Source organism: Motacilla alba, chromosome 2, assembly GCF_015832195.1.
Source record: "Motacilla alba alba isolate MOTALB_02 chromosome 2, Motacilla_alba_V1.0_pri, whole genome shotgun sequence".
In the NCBI taxonomy this organism is placed as follows: domain Eukaryota; kingdom Metazoa; phylum Chordata; class Aves; order Passeriformes; family Motacillidae; genus Motacilla; species Motacilla alba.
Window position 1 is genome coordinate 95,767,606 of NC_052017.1, and position 19,803 is coordinate 95,787,408.

Here is a 19,803-nt window from a genome sequence, read left to right on the forward strand (position 1 = left end):
CTACCCAGTAAACACCACGTCCCCTTGTTCACATAAAAATGTGTGCAATGAAATGCACAAAATATGTGTAATGAAAACTAAATTTGCACACCTCACTTGGAGGAAGAGCAACGTTTATCAATCACAAACAAATGTGAAATTACTAGTGAAGATAATTAGGGCTAAAAGTTCACTTTACAGGCTGCTTCTTGGAAACCTGAAAAGCAGGCCATGCAATGGTACATTTAATTACTATGTGGTACATTTAATTACTATGGTGGCCAACACTGATGTAGGAAAAATTATAGAAGTTTTAAATATATATCAATTTCTGCAAATCTGGTTTGAATATTCCAACATTTCAAAGTAGTTTCAGTTTGATGGTACAAAATGGTTTCACTAGATGGGAATCATATAGCTAACTCTAAGCAGTGTTTGCAAAAGTACACCAACAAAAAAGTTTGATTATACTGGCTTTATTAATTTTTGATCTTTTTCACACTTGTATGTTAGGCATACTCATTTCCCAAGACAAATACTATAAAAAATGCCGCCAAAATGCACTACAATAGAAATAAACCAGGAATAACTTAAAGGAGTTAGGACAGAAAACATCATACTGAAAACATACAGCAAAGTACAGCTCATGTTTGCACAAAGAATTGTCCTTAAAAAGTTAAATAAAAAAATCATCACAAAAATTACTTCAAATTATTAGTCAATGCTACTTTAGAAACTTTTTTCAAATAAATGTTAATCTGCTTATTTATTTCCATAAAGTGTAACAGTTGAACATCGAACTTGATTTTTTTTAACCCACATCATTCTGCATCATTCCTGAGAAGTTTGTCTTTCACTTAGAAATATATAATCTTTACACTTATACTGGATCATCATAAGACTTACATAATTTACAATTTCAATTTATAGTATTTTAACATAATTATTTATATTAGGAAAATAACTAAAAATACCTTAAAAGTGAAAAGTTTTTGCATTCCTGGGCATGACAAGCACTAGGGTTTGATTACTGTCAGATAATGAAGCCTATTCTAATCTGCAGAAGTATAATTGTCATTGCCCTGCTTTCCCCAAATTGTCACTGAAATATAACCATTCATTCTTTGGAAGAGCATGTCAAAAACAGCATCATAGGGTAAATGCAGATTTCAAGTGCTCTATTTTGGAAATTCCTAAGTTGTCTACATTTTCTCCAAAGTTACTAAATCTATTAATATGAATTATTAAGAAGTTGGTCTCCATACCTATTCCCATGAACTTTACTTCAATACTGAAGTCTGTATCACTGGAAGTTTTTCTTCAGTATACAAAATGCTGACACAAGGTATTTCCTGCTGTGGACCTGAAGTTTCAGGCCATATGAGTACAAAAATTAAGCACAAAATACTCATTAAGTAAAGAGAGATTCAGTATCTACTTCAAACACCATCAGTTTCTAAAAGAACATACACACTACAAGGCAATTTTTGGCTTTTTTGCTCTACAAGCCATAAGCACACTGAAGATGGTGAGGTTTTTCCCCTTACTGATCTTCAAGTAAGTTCCTACATTGTACTTCTTTCCAATAAGAAGAATCTCTAAATCAAGTAATCTAAATTCCATTGCATAGTCTTATACCCTGAAAACAACAAAAAAAGGTAGATGGTTTTAGTAGTGGCTTCCTCGCTAATGGATGAACACTCCCCTAATATGATCACAAATTTTATAAAAGCCATTCTGACTTGCATACCTGCTTTTCTAGTGAGCTCAAGGCTCAGGTGTACAACTTCACATAAAATTGGAACAAGGAAAAAACAGATGAGACACTCATCTGACAGAACATTACACTGACAACAATTCAAGAGTACTTAAATGCTCCTATTTTTAAGCTAACTAATCAAACACCTGAACCATGAGTTATTCACCACATATTTAAATTTCTACCCTCTATGACTGGAGCAGCTGAGGAAAGTACGGTCAATCTCTCTACAGGGCAATATAATTGAATAGGTTTTATACAGATTACAATTTAAAACCAACTAACCAACAGTAAGTTACATCATTTAGTCATATCATGTCTCCTATTTTTTTTCCTCCTTTTACAGAATTTAAACATAAAACAATCAATGGGCACTACTGTTCCAACACAGGATAGGGTAACCCTAATCACTACCAACCCTTAGCAGAGAATAACCAAGGTACACCTTTGGTAATATGTAGAAAAGTGGGGTAAATTAATTATGAAAATTTGACACAATGAAATTTTTCTTTGTCACTTCTGATTATGGGAATTAAAAGTATGTAAAACCACAAACAAAGCCACTGGAAAAGTCCAAATACTTTGACTTCTTTTCCATGCCCTGCTGTTGAAAAAGAATGCCCTTTAACATTTAGATTTCCTTGATTTTTTTTTTTCATTTTTTTTTCTTTGAACACTATTAAATCCATGAATGCTTGCAATAGGTCCTGTTCTTTCCCATATTTGGTTGCAGAATGGAATATTTCTATCTGATTGGTGATTTTCCTTTGGGGAGTAACTTAAGGGTGTTAAATGGCATCTCTATTATGGTTCGTATGTGTATATACAAACTTGTAACTATAATAATTTCATCACTACAACAGCCAAACCCAGTTACTAATATTAACAGACCTCAGCCAAGGTTACATCTCTCTTACCCAAGGATGGCTGGCTGGGATCCGTATCTGCTCCCGAGCTACCATGGGCACATTAACATGGGGGTGTTAAACTGAAATCAGCTCAAGAACACACACAACATCATGATACCAGAGCTGCTGCTGGAGGAGGAAACTCCAGGGAAGCTGGGTGGATGACAGCCAGTAACCACTTGAGCCATTCCTGGTAGATCTCTCACAAACTGAGAATCAACACCCAAATAGGGAAACAAGCAGACTGTACTTTGCATATGTTTACTAAAAGACAGACACAAGTCCACCTTTCATCACTTTCTTTTAAGCAAACATATGATAATAAAGCATACTGCTAACAAACTGTGGAAAAATTACCAGGAAAATGAAACCACAATTTGGCTCTAAGACCCTGATTAACAGCTAGGGAAAAAGGAGAAAAAAAAAAAAAAAACAAAAACAAAACAAAAAAAAAAACCAACCCAGGAGTTCTATGTATGCCAAGGGGCTGAAAAAGAGAAAAGAACATTTTTGATGAATCAAATGGGAGAAGCCATTAAAGAAACCTGATGTCTTCACGTGTTTCACTGCAGGAAATCCAATCCACTGACTGCAAATAAACTTTTGCTCTTAGATTTCAACATAGCTGTGCAGAAGCAGATGAGAAGTGAGAATAAATGCTCAGTCAGGCTCTGTTTTCATTTCTTACTATTTTACAAGAATGCAGCAGCCAGCCTCGCAGCAGACTGTCTGTCAGCAAAAATTAAGCAGTTTCATAAGCAAAAGTTACACTTCCTGGGAGAGAATGCATGAGAATTTCTTTCCAACTAAGGGTCCATCCCCCACTCCATCCTGACAGAAGATTACACCAAAATGTTTCCCCTCCGTTGAAAGGTATGGGGTAGCCTATACTTGATAATGAGGATTTATGCTTATCCAAGATATTTATGCAATCCGCTTAAACCATAACACAGTTATGTTAGGAGCCTGAAAAGCTGTAAAACTATAATGCTCTACAAACCAGCATTTCATTTTACAATACAGACCAACATCACATTCTGTAAAAGGAATCAATTTTGAAACATTTTTGCTCTAAGATGGCAAGGAACAGATTCTGTGCCTCCATATTTGAGAACAACATAAGTGTTTGAAATTAATATCATGAAAATGAAAGGAGGAACAGGAAAAACACAGCAAAACCAAAATAAAATTGCATTTCTGCACTTAGAATCATTGAGAAGTCTGCATAAATGTCTAAATGCTGGAATATATGTTGAAAAGAACATATTATATGTAATTGTATGGGTGCAGGTACTAAAACCCAATGCAATTTGGTTTCTGAATCCTCAATTATGCATTTCCAAACATAATTTTAGAAATGCTATCCGTCCATTCAAAGCATATGCCAGAAAGACAGAAATAATAAAGCAGACCATTGTCTCAAAGTGATTTTGTTGTAGTCAGCAATAATCTGACCACTCTTCATATTAGTGACAAAATAATATAATTGTGAGAAACACTTTTCCAGCCCTTCCCAAAAAAGGAAAGAAAACACTCAGCAGACATGCTACAGCTAAATAGGACCACTTCACATTGACTTATATTGATTTTGGTTTCGCTTTCAAAGTTCAGGCTGGTGTTCCTACAGCAAGCACAGAAACACTGTTACTGAGTACAGCTTGCAAAACATGAACTAAGACAGCGGAAAAGGGCTTGCTGCAAAAAAATATTTTGACGAGGAGACATTAAACAGGTACCACTAATGATCTTTTCCTACTGTGCCATCAGAACATACATTCAACTTCTCAGGCCAAACATCTTTCACCAAAGAACCCCACAGTACAAGGGGCACGCACCAAATGGGCAGTACAGAAATACACCACTCAGTTAACACCTAATGCTACATTACATCCTGCTTCCAGGGGAAAAAAATCACTAGAGGAAAAAAGGGAAGACATTGTAAGGAGAACAAGGAAAATACAGGAAAAGTAATAGAAAGAGAAACCTCATACCATATGGTACCATTACAGAGATGATCATTCTAGGAGGTATTGAAAAACATCTGGAGAACAACTCAGTCATTGGTCACAGCCAGAACAACACTGTGTCATGAGAGGAAAGTCCTGCTTGTCAAACCTGATTTCCCTTTATGACAAGGTAACCCATCTAGGTGATCAAAGGAAGCAAACTGATGTTATCTTTTTGGATTTCAGAACTTTTTGGTACTGTCTGTCACAGGATCGTTCTGGACAAAATGTCCAGCACACAGCTGGATAAACACAGCATGGGATTGGTGAGCAACTGGCTCACGGGTCAGGCACAAAGGGTTATAGTGAATAGGGTGACATCAGACTGGTGACCTCTCACTTGTGGGGCTCTGCAGGGCTCCATCCTCAGCCCTGTGCTTCTTTCAACATCTTTATAAATGACTTGGACACAGAACTGGAAGAGATACTGAGCAAGTTTGCAGATGACACAAAATTGGGAGGAGCAGAGAGGTCCTGCAGAGAGACCTTGACAAGTTAGAGGGCTGGGCAATCACCAACCATACAAGTTTAACAAGGGCAAGTGCCCGATTCTGCATCTGGTATGGGGCAATCCCGGATGTACAGACAGACTGGGGAATGAGATGCTGGAGAGCAGTGCCACAGAAAGTGACCTGGGCGTCCTGGTTGATGGCAAGTTGAACCTGACTCAGAAGTGCCCTGGCAGCCAGGAGGGCCAAGCCTGCCCTGGGGGGCATCAGGCACAGCATCACCAACCGGGCAAGGGATTGTCCCACTCTGTTCTGCACTGGGGGAAGCCTCACCCCACCTCGAGTCCCTTCCAACTCAAAATATTCTGTGATTCACGTTTCTATTGAAAATTATAAGGGTTTGTACAGCATCAATACATATATCACTGTATTACAAATTTTTAAATATTGCCATTCTCCCTAAATTACAAGTTGTTAATTTGTTATAGTCATCTTTTTTTGCTTCTGCCTGTCCCAGTCACCTGATATGAAAATAAAGACAGAGGAAGTAGTTTTAAATTACTATAACACCAAGCAAGCATTACTGATGATTTTGCTTTCTTTAAGGTGCAATATGGGATACTCTCTGCTTCAGGAGCAAAAATTAGAAAACAACGTATCAGGAAAGTTATGAAGCCACATTCACAAGGGAAAAAAACAAACCCAAAACAAACAAACCCCAAAACAAAGTTAAACCTAGCTTTTAAACACTTCACCTGCCACACAATCTAGCCAACAGGTGGCTTCATAGCCCATGCCTGTAAAATAAGTGTCTTCACCAGTAAGTGGTAAACTGCTCACCTTTCCACTTAGATATGTCATTTATGCTTATCTGACAGACAACCAGGACCATATGTAATTGGCCTTTATTCCTACAAATAACATCCACCTGGCATCACAGATATTAAAAAAAAAAAGAAAAAAGAAAAAAGAAAAGTAAGAAAAAAAAATCTGCACAAATTAGCTCCAGGTAATATGATTCCTTTCAAAATATCCAGATGGAAAAAAAAAAAAAACCAACCTTTTAAAAAGTATGCCAAAAACATAGTAATTAAATTCTTCAAGCAATATTCAAATTTAGTTATCTAATGTATTCCAGCAGGAACAAAAGAAATGTTGTTAAACTCTAAAAGATAAGTATATTTTACAGTGATCTGTTTACCAAATACACGAGCTGAAACAAAGGCACCTGAAAGAAGCTCTCAAGATAGCGACTGGCTTTATAATTCACTACACAGAAAAAGGATTCTGTTTTTCTGCCATATGCAGCACAGTCATGTTCTGCAATTGGAGAACGTGTAATTGCAGGAGGACGTATTTTCCGATTTTTCAGCTCTTCTAGAAGGCCTGAACAAACAGCAATACACTGCAGCCTTACACCATCTTGTACCATTCTGCCTTGGATCTCATGACTGAGGCTGACTCCAAATTAACCTCTCCAGTACAGTTTTTCATTGAGACTGAATGACCTTTTGAACTTGTATGACCAGGTAGAATCTCCAATGTTTTTACTGCTATCACCACACCTGCCTCCATCAGGCCATTTTCAATAGCAATAAAAGCCTTCTTTCCTTAGAAGACAACACTATCCTCTCAATTCAAACTAAGATGCAGAAATTCTTTATGAGACAGTTAAACCTCGACATAAATGGAAGGATTAAATGAACTCATTTATGGTCTGAGGGGAAAGAACACAGTGCCTTGATTAAAGAGAAATAAAAGTGGAAGATCTTCCACAAAATCTGTACAGAGTTCATATATGCAGAGAAATCTCCGAGCATGCTGAGGAGGAAGCAGCTAATAAGCACAATCCCCAGAATCACAGAGAAAAAAGGACTGACCTCTTCGGGACTTCCATCACTAAATTATCAGAGAAATACAATGTATTTGCTACACTGATGTCACAAAGGTCCCACCAATCCCCTCCAGACCATATAAAAATGTTTACTGTCAATACTAGATACTTCTTGCCTTGCATCAAGGCATTTAGTTGCCATACAACTCAGATTTCATAAGTTTTCAACATGCAGACACCTGCCTCTATGGCTTTCCTTTCTTATGCACATTAAATCAGTTCACATCTTTAAGCTCTAACAGTGGAAAATTCTAACAGAATACAAACACCACAACTGATATCCTTCATGTGTGCATTTTGAAAGAAAAGTAATTTTGTGAAATTATCTTAGATTTAATTCTTTTTTTTTTAACTAAAGACAGCAACATTTTTCCAAAGCAATAACCAATTGTGTTACTGCAATACATACATAACATACACATAATTTGAAAGTGTAAGCATCCTTTCAGTAAAACTCATTGAAAAGAGAAATAGATATTCTGTGAACTATGAGAGACCTGGGATGAAAAGGTATTGCCTACATTTAAACAATAAGTATATTTAGACAGCCAAGGTCATTCTAATCCCTGCAATAACAACAAATATATAAAATACTGCAATAGAGTATCTCACATAAAGTAAGAGGCTTCTATTCAAAAAGCCAAGTTCCCTAGTCACTTCCCTAAAGTTCAAGAAAAAAAAAAAAAGCTCAAGAGTTAAACTCACATTCAGAGACTATTGTTTGTTTCAGCATTACTTCCCACAGAAAGAAAACTCAACCATGCAAGGTTTCTGTGTATGCCCTGAAGTCCCTTGAGGGCTGCCCAACCAAGTTTTTGAAATAAGCAGAAAGGCAGTGTCCCAACTAAGAGAGCAGCCATGACAAAAGTTCATACATTCTTACATATACAAAAATCCAATGGCATTCCTAAACACAGGAAAAGCTTTCTCTGGAACTCAAAAGTATTTTGAAAACCAAGGAGAAAAGTGACATGAAACATCTCCATTTCTCAAAGAGATGATGTTCACAAAAACTGTTTCATTGTAGCATAAAAATATTTACCTCTGACCTTGAAGATACCACCCACGTTCACTAGAAGTAAAAGTATTTTTTTACTGTGACCTGTTTTTCAATTCTGATCAACTGTTAAAAAGCGAAAGGCTTAGGAGATACTTTTTATATCACTGCATTAAGAAACCAGAAGCGCAAAATATTAAACCTTTAAAAATTATTTCTAAGTTCCACTGACAATTTTACTCTCTTGAAATTTTAAAACATTATCACTAAAACAATCACAACAACTTCTCTCAGCAAGTAAAATCCTTTAAGCTTTCCCTCTTGAGCAGCATAGTGAGAAAAGTAATTTTATATCCTTTATCTGAACCATTTATATAGGAAACATGGTAGAGAATTTCATTAAGGTTCAAAGTCCAAGAACTCAGTAATTGAGAAAAGCCAGAAGAGTTTCCTAACCAATTCTCTTTCTTCTTTCACATGTGGGACAAAAATGTTTACATTAATGCTGCTCTCCAACATCCTTTAAAATGTATAGTTCTACCATTTACTTACAGGACACCAATTAAACTCAAAATTCCAGACAAAATTATTGACTTCATTAAGGACATTTTTGCTGTCTCTATGTCCAACATTTAAATGTTAGTGCACAGGCATTTAATGCTCTATTCTACACTGCATAAGTCAGAACACAGAGAGATTAATTTCCACTTTTTTTAGCTGGATTCATAAGCTAAATAACATGAACTATCAGGCAAAACTAAGGTAGTTTAATTCTGAAACCTAAATTTTGAATTCACATAATGTGGAGTAATGGGGGAAAGGGGTGAGACCTTCTGGGGTTTTGAGAAAACACCTAGCCTACCTAAATCTGAAATCTCCCACACTTCTCTAACATGGCAGCAGAACCAAACAACAGCAGCACCAGGAGTTGACTGCAACAGCAAATTGCCCTGTGCTACAAGAGATCACTTAAACTTCTTCTGGTCCCTTTCAGAGGTTTGCTGACAATGGAGGAGTAAGTCAAACACACGAGCTTGGGTTTCATTATTCTTTTGAGATATACCAAACCTTTCAGTAAACTTTCTATCACTGTCCTCCAGTCACGATTCAACTTCCCGACTTCCTTTAAAACTTCACAATTCAGCAGATATTTTACAACGTTCTTTCAGCCCACTTGTTTTATTTATCAAAGCAGTAAGCAAATGAATAGCCCATGTTACAGTACCAAGATGTATCAGGTAGCAGGATGAGGAGCAGAAAATACATCAGTGGTATGTAGCTAAAGATGTTAACAAGATGCAGGAAAAAATTAAAGCAAACCACCAAAGTTATGGAGAATGGTAACAAAAAAAAAAAAAAAAAAAAAAAAAAAAAAAGAAAAGAAATCCCCTTCTCCCCTAAAAAAAAAAAAGAAAAGAAAAAAAAAGTGCAGCAAAATTCAAACACCTTTCGAGGTTAGTTCTAAACTATTAATTAAAAGTGATTGAAGTACAAACCGCAAAGAAAGCAAACTCAGACTAACAAATAGGCCAAGGCCCAGAGTTTAAGTTTTGCATGATACAAGCTCTGAGTTGGCTAAACTGGTGCCACTAGCATGGAACAAAGCATTCTCACAACCCCCGCCCCATTCTGCTTGTAACAACAGATCTGACTGAGGCTGATGGCCTGCTTTCCAAAAATACAATTGAAAGCAAAGTACATTTTGACAAACTGCAAAGGTCAGAACTGCAACTACTCTTACCTAAAATAAAAAAATCTGGCTTTTGTCCAAGTTAGGATTATTTTTTTTCAGTACCTAAGCATAAGCAGTCTCTCTAAAAATCTACAGGAGCTGCAAGTACTTTGGGCGTACTACAACAATCAGGTTCCTTAAAACTTTCACAGACATGCGGACCTTTGTTGTTCTTGAAAATCCTTCACATACAGGGAGCAGCTTAAACAAGGAAGTATCAGAATTTCAGAGGTTTTTTTTCATTTAACTAAAAGCTCCTCAGTAGCCTTTAGTCTTATTTTTTGTATATAAAAGCAGAAGTACTTAGTGTTAAAAGAACAGTATCAGTGGCTGCCCTGTGGTTAACACCTTTATCTACATTTTTAATACTGTCTATCATCACCCAGAATCATGCCAGATAAAATTCAGTGGCAACCACTTCTTTTTATGGACATCACGAGAAGTGGACGCATGACCACAGAATCCCTTTGGATCACATAAGGAGCTTGCACAAATGGAAATCAAACTACAAAGTCTAATTAATTACTTGGGCAGTGGTCCTAGACACCACAAAAAGGAGAGTCTCAATATATCCTACTGTGCAGCAACAGTTTCAGATGCAGGATGAATTGGGAGAGAAAGTCAGATGCAGTTGCATCTGAAAGTCAGAAGCAACTGGATCAGTTGCTTACTCCACCAGGATGAGAAAAGGCACACTATCTAGATAATTTTCAACTCTCTCAATCTCCTTCTGAATGGCTTTAGAAGAAGGAATAGAAATCTTTTCACACTACAGAGCAGCTGAAAGGCTGGTGTTCAGAGTAGTCCTCATACAGAAAGGACAGAAGTGGAAAATTACCGTGGCTATCTTACATTCTGAATGAGGGCTCTACCTAGCAAGCTATTGTATCCTATATTTTTACTTCACTGGAAAATGCAGCCCGTACTGCTTGCAGTCTGTGAAACCTATACATGTAAATGACAAGGAAATTTTTAGCTACATACCTTTGTATTTAATTTCATATTTCACCACAGATACATTTTGTCCTTCACATAGATGATAGGCCCAATATCCACCTATTATCTATGGTCCTAAATAAATAACAGTGACAACAATCCACTCACACACACTTGGGAATCCATTTTAAAGACAAAGGAGCATTTAGTATATCAAGCATAAGGAACCCACTCTTACATAGTTGCACCTCAGTTCTATTCTGGAACACACATCCTATTTAATGAGATACAATTTGACTGAGATTGCCAAACAGTATCAGCTGCAGAATGATCAGTCGTTCATGGCCAGGAAAAGAGATCCAATCAGCGAAACAGAAAGTAAGGTTTATTTTACAGACAAGCCAGAACAACACAACAAACCAGAAGGCAGAGGGTGAAGGGGCAGGAACAGAACTTCCTTCTCCCTTTTTAAAGACTGGGGGGATCTTGAGTCAGGTGGCGCCCGAGGGGCAATTATCCTGAATACCTCTAATTAAGCAGTCTCTCCTGGAATATGCTCCAGTAACAGAATCTGTATCAGTCAAGCACCATGCACTATGTGCCCACTGATCCTCCCATGTGTTTGGCCCTCCAAGCTCTTAGGACCCACTGCAGAGACTAATCCAAGCTCTGCATTTCAGAAAATGAGAATGCAAAACACAGCTTTTTAAAAATATTTCCCCTCCCAATTTCCCTGGAAGGAGGACCAATAAGAACAGAGTAAATGAATTATCTTCTTTATGGTTTAGAGTCTATCCACACATGGGAAATAAGAGACATGGCTGTGCTTAAAGTACTGTCAAATACACCAGGCAAACACACCTGTAGACAGAGTATTATCTCCAGCTAATTTCACAAAATTACTTTAACACTTTGTTTCCCCTAAAAAAGAAGGTGAAACATTAAATAAATTTCTAAATTCACCCTTTTAAGTCCAAGGGTGCTTTTAAGAAGGCACATACCATAACACTGCACAATCTGCACACTGACCAGAATAGGAACAGAATTTTGACTGCATAGGCAAAGCCGTTTAGCCATTCTTTTAATAAAGTCTGGACTTGTCATAGTAAAACCTTTTTACAGGACTAGACCAGTTCTGACAATACTTATTCTACATGCAGATTTTCTCATTTTGGGTCAAAATGAGAGAGACTCTTAATTATTCATGATTAAGATCAGGAAATTCTTTTTTTCTCCTACACCTACACTCTCACCTGCAGACAGAAATGGCTCACTACCCCAACCAATGATTCTGATGGCGAATATATTAATGGTGATTTTTAGACAGACACTGTTTTGTCCCGATGCACACTGGAAGATGGCTGGTTTGGGGTTGTCATGGGTTTTTTTCAGTAATGTTGCCAGTAGCAGAAAATCATTTTACACTTAGCCCTAAACTATCTGATTTTGCTAATATTCTGTCCTAAAACAACAAAGATTAATTAACTGTGAGCAGCCATTTAACGGGACTCCTCACTGTATGTTCTATTCAGCTTGCACATGAAAAAATTGGGCCTTACACTGAGCAACTTCACATCAGTATATAAATCGTTATACACAGACAGGATCAAAGATAAAATTTTCACTGTCTGTATGAAGTAATGTGCTCTATCAGATTTACACAAACTCAAAGCCCTTAAGATAGCTATCTCCAGAGCAAGGTCAAATTTCTGCAGAGCCAGGAGTATCGAAGCCTGGCTGCAAAAGCTAGCTAAGCTTCAAAGTTCAACCACGAATAAAAGAATCATGTACATGCACACTGACTTTCTTTTCGCCAGTTCTGACATTACATTTAAAAACACACTATAAATAAAATTAAGGGAAAAAAAAAAGTATTAGCCTAATTAAAAAAAAAAGACAATCAAAGGGATACATACTTTTCAATGCTGATACATAGAACTTAAGTTCTTTTTTCCCCCTGTCAAACAACATTTAAAACACTACAGATTCCAAAAGCACTTGTTTTTGTAATACACAGAACATATGAGTCAGTACTGATATAACAACTTCAATTCACTGTCTTCTGCTGATCATCACTGGATTAGACAACAGCTCAGGTAAGTGCTGTTGGTGAATACAGACTTTTATCCCTGCAGTAAAGGACCACAGAATATTTACATTCACAGCAAGTATTTTCCCAAGTAACTGCATTTTTTGCACAAAATTATGCCAGAGGATAATGGCTAGTATTTTATTACCTCTCAGCATTACTTACTACTACTAACCAGTAGCTCTTTTCCTTTCAAAAGCCAAAAAGAGGAAGAAAGTCAATGTTTCAGCATTGATCAGCACTGGTTTTGCCTCTTTTCCACTGAAGAGAGAACAGGGAGGGGAAGGAATAAAAAAGCCATTAGACTCCAACCTTACACAGACTGAGACTTAAGCTCTTACACACAACTTAGTGACTCGTACCTCTGAATGCACAAATCAACTATTCTAGAGCCAGTCTCCTCAGGCTGACCAAAATTCCACCTTGGAAAACTCCCCCAGCACATGTTTCACCCAAACCAGTATCCCTGCACAAACAGCTTCTGTTAGTGAATCCGGCAAGAACTCCTTAATCGCCCAGTTCCCACCAGCTCCTGTAAGAACATCCTCTGAAAAGCTGTCTACCCTGTTTTTGGAGTACAGCTTCCACATAGCTCATCCTAGAAGGCACACCTTCTGTAATCAAAAACCTTTGCCCTGCTGACACTTGTCTCTGTTTCTCCATTTTATTAAAACTCCTAATCTGATACCTGATTACTAACCCAAAGGGATTCCAAGGGTATTAAAACCCATTACTGATGTCAAAACCAGTCAAAATTACAGCTTGTAACTACCCAGTCCTGCTGCACTTACTGAGGTAAAGCCAGGAGAGACAGAATTCCCTAAATCAGAACAAACAAAAAAAGAAGGCATGCTTGACCACTGTTATTGGAGACATCAAGGGATCAAAAATAAACATTTGGAGTAGCCTACTATGTTCTCAACCTATTTGGGGAATGCAGACGGCTTTGGAGAAGGAAAAACAATCACCTACTCAAGACTCCTACAAGCTACTGTTTTAGCACATTTACCAGAAAATGTCAAGATTAATTAAGAATAAAACTACTCAAGAAAAAACAAGAGATCACACACTGTAAAACCAAGTCTGACTGGAATCTCATTTCCAACAATGTTTTCAAAAGTAGCACTCTAGGTACTGTTCTAAGCAATACAAAATATCCTTGAGGAAAAAGGCAGATTTAATAACTTTGGTAATCTCAAATGCTAAAATTAATCACTTTATTTCCTAGCTGCATTCACCACACGAACTCAAGACCATCAAAACCTAACACAACTGCTCTTACAGGTCAGTATCATATACTTCCAAGTTAAATGACACAAGTACAGCTGCTGATTATACAGTGCACTAAGAAGCAAAGAACAATACCATATATCTGTGTGATATACTTAACAATATGCACAGGTTCATTTTCATGGTTTAAATTTTTAACTTCAGACCACTTAAACTCCCAGAAAAAATTACGAATATCTACGATCTATACCTTCACTGCCAGAGAAAATGGCTCTTATCCAAAACTATTTTACAGCAGTTTATAGCACGATTATTTGGTGTTTACAACAAAAACCCCCACACTTTACAAACCTAAGATTTTTTAAAATTTCCAACCTATTCCACTTGGTAGATTACAAAAAGACTGTTTCCCAGAAGACAGAGCATGAGAGCTCTACGTGCCTGAAATATACAAAAAAAGAAGCAATGTTAGGGGAGCAGCACCTGGACAGAAATGTCTATATACAGCATTCTATGCTTGGCTTTACCTGCAAGAACGATTTTTTTCATATTCCTTCAATGGAGTTAAAAGTCAGACACAGAACAAGTCAGCCACTCTATTGACATCCATGCTAAACAAACACCTACGTTTAACTTGCATAGTTTTCTTGGTGATGCAGCAACCAAGAAAGAATTTTTTAGGTTACATGTGGCCTCATAAATGAAGCCAACTGAGTTCCTCAGAGTCAAAAGTGTTATGTGAATGGTTAAGGAGACTGAAAAGGACCGATAGTTTCCAAATTATTTTATCTTAATATTTTCCAGAAAAAAAAATTCCTGATGGATAACAGTTTAATTAATTTTTTAAAAATTAAAAATATGCAAAGATAGATTCTTAAATCCACATTACAAACTAATGAAGAGCAGTTAGATTTGCAAAGCCAAACACCTCAAAGCCTTCTGAAATTGTCTGGAGTTCCAAATACTTACTGTTTGCATGCCTGTACATGACAAAAGAAGACCACAAAAACTACCAAAACAAAATATCCAGAGCAACTTTTATTTAAGTGAGCTTAAGGACTTGAAGAGCTAAATTTCGAATGCTTTGATCTGAAAACTTTAATTCTCACAATAAGTAGACTAAGCCAGATTTTGCTTCACGTTGCCTATTCAAATTCAGTCTATGTAGACTCCAGCAAAGTTTATGTACCCTTTTTCATAACCTTGATGTATCAGTTAACACTTTACATACAGTCAGCTTTCCATTTTCATCCAGAGCAATAATTATAGGCCAGTTTGCTTTCAGTTTGGTTTTATTCACCAGGAGAGGCTGAAGTAGGCGACAGGTTTTTGTTTCAATAGCTTTTTCAATTCAGCTATGGGGGAAAAACCTTCTGCTACAAAAAAACCCCAAAGCCATCAGTTTCTAAATGTTTCTTTCAAAAGTAATGTAACTATTTTTAACACAGAAATTTATTCAACTTGCAGAGTACAGTGTTTTAATTCAGAAACCAATTATTTCAAGACGAAAAAGTAAAACAATAATAAAAGAAGGAATGTACTGTGTACCATGAATCTTTACTTTCTGCTGTATCAAAAATATATTTGAGTGGCATGAAGCTGCTTTTTAATCCTGGACAATAAATATCCCATTACAAGCACAATCATCTTCTTTTCTACAAAAACATACTGTTGTATATAACTTGACATCTGAACTCATCAAGAATGATTTTAAAAACGGTTTTCTTAAAGGATACTTCCTTCTCTACTACTACAAATTTACTGAGAGGGACCAGGACAAAGGTGGTAAGAACTTGGGACCTTTGTCTTCTGAAGACTGATATTTATTTCCAGAAAATTACGTGTGCAACAAAACAGGATGCAAACAAATTTTGGAATAAACATAAGGACAAGGAACATTACAGATATAATTATTTCTCTTCTGAAAAATAAAAAGCATAAAAAAGACTAAACTCAAAGTTCTGTATTTGCTCTCAGTTTAATACTTTACAGTACAAAATATACAGTTACATGGCATAAGATATCTCTATTCTGTTTTTCATCCTATCCAATTTATATTCAAGCCATTTTAGCATCTGTATTACATTCCCTTTTATACTATTTGTATCTTATTTTCTTCCTTGGAGCATCAGAGCTGCTTGAGCTACCCTCTCTAATTTGTTGCTAACACACATTAAAGCCCTATCAACAAAGCACAGGCACACACTAGCTGAGAACAGTCTCCTTCCTATCTGTTTTATGTTATTGCATTGTACTACCCAAACACTACTCAACTAGTGCTGTGTAGGCCCAAGAGGGCTGTAGAGAAGGAGAAAAAAGGCACTTGAGTTAGGGATTACCCTGGACTATGGCCCCAGTTTTGCCAACAACAGCATTGCCAATATGTCGTGAACTCAGGGCAGCCCTACCAAATGAAGTCCTGTAATTGTTCATGTTCAAATTACTGTTAGACCATAAAAAAATTAATAAGAAATAGCAGAAATAATTAACTTGCTTTGTACAAACAACTTTTAGTTAAGAGTTCACTCTCTCACTCCACCAATTCATTATGTTAAGGAGAGTCAGTTGTAATCTACTCAGAAAACAATAAGAACCAGTTACCATCTCTTCAAACCATCCCTCTCCAAGAGTAAGCCAAGGTTACTGACCAACTAGGATCAAAGTTAATAGTATAGTATAAATTAACACACAACTGTTTTTTAGATTTCAGTACGTCACGTTTTTATGAAACAGAATTATCCATCACATGTCCTGAATCCATGCAAACATTTTGATGTAGCAATACATGTAGTACATTAAAGTGATGCTCACAAAACCCCTGGAAACAGCACAGAGCTTCTCTCTAACTACTCCATATCCTTGCAGCTATCCAGGGAGTCAGCTAATGTGGGTATGTCTGCATAACAGTACACTGTTATCACTTAAACTTTTAAGTATTAAGGCTTAATTTCATTAAATTTTAGCTTTAATAAAATCTACTTAAATCTCAAAACATGGGGTATAGGGAATGCATCCCTGATTAAGCATACAAGAGATGAACCTGTTTCAAGTAAAAGCTCAGTTCCAAACACTGTGCAATGCCACAAACCCAAGAAATATCCAATAGGAAGTGAAAACTCCCTTCAAGTACTTTTTAACATATCAAAAAAGTAAGCATTTTGAAAAAGCTGAAATTGTCTCTCTTAAGTTACACATAAAACTGCGAGTTATGACTACTGTCTTATTGCAGAAGACTCAAAAAATACCTACATATTCTCTAGTTGTTTAGAGTCTTCCAGCCAAGCTAAGTAATTTATTTTATAATCACACCAAAGCTTCCATATTTTCTACATTCCCAAGATGTATCTATTAGCATATACAAAAACTAGAACCAGAAACAATTCTGGTTTTTTCCACACAGAGCAGAAATGCAGATGCACTATTCCTTGAGTACTTGTGCAGACAGCAACTCTCCAAGACAGGAGGCCTGCAGCAGGCATTTTTTAACTACAGGTGTATTAAGAGCATAGACATGGCATAAACATTCTTGGCCCGTAGGAAAGAGTGATTGGGCCCTCACAGTGAAAGGGCGCAAGAATTTTTTAAGGGGAAGTCAGTTTTCCTGACTAAAGCATATTCTACAACCAACTTCTTTAATGCAGTAACCTACTCCACACGAAAAAGAAAAAAAAAAACCAAAAAAACCAAACCCCACTGTGTTCCAAACTAAGATGATTTTGAAAACACAGGAAGACAAAGAGGACAGAAAGACATAGCCTAAGTACCCTCACATCACAGAAGCATCATCTTCTGCATCTCTCAAAACCCTGCTGTTTTGCAAAGGCTTTTTTCATAAGCAAACGGGTAGGCATGGGCTAGTTGTTTTCTAAGAGAAGTGGCATCATTACGGAAAGAGAGTGTAAAAAGCAGCGCGAAGAACAATGAAAGCGAGTAAAGTTTGCGGTTCTGGTAATGCTTTTGTTAAAGTCAAGTTCTTAAGTGCTGCCTGTCACAGAAAGGAGCCTCTCTCGCTCGCCCCTTCGGGAGCCCTTGGCGCACCCTCGCCTCGCAACAACTCGGGGCTCCTCCATGGCACAAACCCCGACACCGACTGCCCAAATCGCCACCTCCGGACACCCGCCCCGCCGGAGACGGGGACATACAAACCTCAACTGAAAGCGGGTTTCACGGCGGGGTAAAGGGAAATCAGCCCAATTCCGCCGCCCTCCACAATGACACCAGTAGGCGCGGGGTACATTCGGGCAGCGGCCCAGGTTAGGAGCACGGGAGCCCGGCGGGCCCCGCTGCCGCGACTAGCAGGGACGAGAGGCTGGCCTGGACGCCCTCCTGTCACGGCGGGGGCTGGGCAGCGCCTCGCCGGCCTGGGCCCGGCACTGCTACCCTCCCGCCCGCCCGGCCGCCTGGCAGGCCGCGCCGCGGCCCCGGTGCCTCCGCAGGGCCTGGCACCGCCGCGGGCTCGGGGAGCCCGGCAAACAAAGGGAGCGGAGGCCGGGGCCGCGGCCCGAGAAGAGGGCGGCGGGCAAGAGGCGAACCGCACCGGCCCAATCCACTGGCTCCCCCTCCATCGCACCAGCCCTCCGCGCCCAGCGGTGAGGGGAGGGGGAGCCGGGCGGCGGTGCGCCCGTTGCCCCGGGGACGCTCACCCAGCCGAGGCCGCGGTGTCCCGCTCCCGGCGCGGGCCTCTTCCCGGGCACCTCAGCGGTGCGGCCCGGCCTCCGCCAGCTCCCGGGCTCGGCGGGGAGCAACCTCCGGGGGTGGTGGAGCGGCACTCACCGAGGAGGAGGAGAAGGAGGAGCTGGCTTTGCTGTTGCTTTCGCGGGGCCCGGCCCGGCTTCGGCTCTGGCTCCCTCCCTCACCGTGCCGCCGCCTCCCTGTTCCTGGCGCCGCCGCCGCCGCTTCCTCCGCCTCCTCTGCCCCCACCCCTCCGTCCTCGGAGGGGCGCACGGGGGCGGCGAGCCCGCGATGGCCGCCGCCTGCCGCAGGCACGGCTACGGCTGCGGCTGCGGCGCCCGCGCACAGCCCGGCGGCGGCAGCAGGGCCGCGGGCATCCCCGCTCCGTCCTCCGCCTGCCCTGCCGCCCCCGCCGCCCGGCGGACTCCCCCAGCCCTCTGCGGCCCGTCTGCCCCGCAGAAACCGGGCCCCTTCCCTTACTCGGGTCTGGGCGCCTCGCCCCGGGCTCGTTCCCGCTTGGCGGCCGCGGGAAACCCGCGGGGGGCGGCCGGGAGCCGCGCTGGAAGGGAAGCAGGGAGGCGGTCTGGCTTTGTTAGCCCCGGCCCTTTCCTCTCTCCCCCACGCGCTCCGGTGTGTGACCGCTCCGCTGGGCTGCAGGAGCTAATCCACGAAGTCCACAGGGAGCTACCTCCCCTGTTCCTTCAGGGGGGCAGCCCCTCGCTGGTAGCGCCCGGCCAGAGGTCCCTCAGCCGCCCCCGCTGCCCCGCCGCGAGGCGCCGGCCATGCCCTCCCCCCAGGCCCGCTTGCGCTGGGGAGGGAATGGGAGAAGGAGGGAGGTGATTTCTCCTCCGCTTCACCTCCCCTCACACCTCTCTTGGCGTGAAAGCGACGCGCCAGAGCAGGCATTGCTTTTGTGTTCAACGCCGCTTCACAGATCTCCTCGAGAACAGTGACACTAAACTTCAGGCGTGTATCAGCTGTGCTGCAGCAACTTCAGCGAAGCAGACTGCTTTGATTGCTTGTTCTCCGGTCTCTTTTTAAAAATAAAATGCTAACTCGAAAGCAAGAAAACAATTCTTAATTTAGGATGTGTGAGACTGATGGAAGTGACTAGCAGGGTGTGAAGGATTAAAATCTATGGACGATACGGCTC

General features: G+C 39.9%; 2 protein-coding genes across 8 annotated transcripts in view; one reads left to right on the top strand and one right to left on the bottom strand.

Moving 5' to 3' along the window:
- Window positions 1-19,260, bottom strand: part of SOCS6 (suppressor of cytokine signaling 6) — a 30,242-nt gene extending 10,982 nt beyond the window's left edge. For 2 of the 7 annotated variants that reach the window (XM_038128126.1, XM_038128128.1), the window contains exon 1: window positions 18,753-18,881. The gene's annotated coding sequence lies outside the window, so the exon portion shown is untranslated. The other 5 variants (XM_038128133.1, XM_038128131.1, XM_038128130.1 and 2 more) reach the window with 5 other exon arrangements.
- Window positions 18,191-19,490, top strand: LOC119696954 (translation initiation factor IF-2-like). The gene is made up of 2 exons (XM_038126914.1): window positions 18,191-18,680; window positions 18,916-19,490. The coding sequence occupies exons 1-2, from the start codon at window positions 18,191-18,193 to the stop codon at window positions 19,488-19,490; spliced, it is 1,065 nt and encodes a 354-aa protein (XP_037982842.1).
- The last annotated feature ends 313 nt before the right edge of the window (window positions 19,491-19,803 follow it).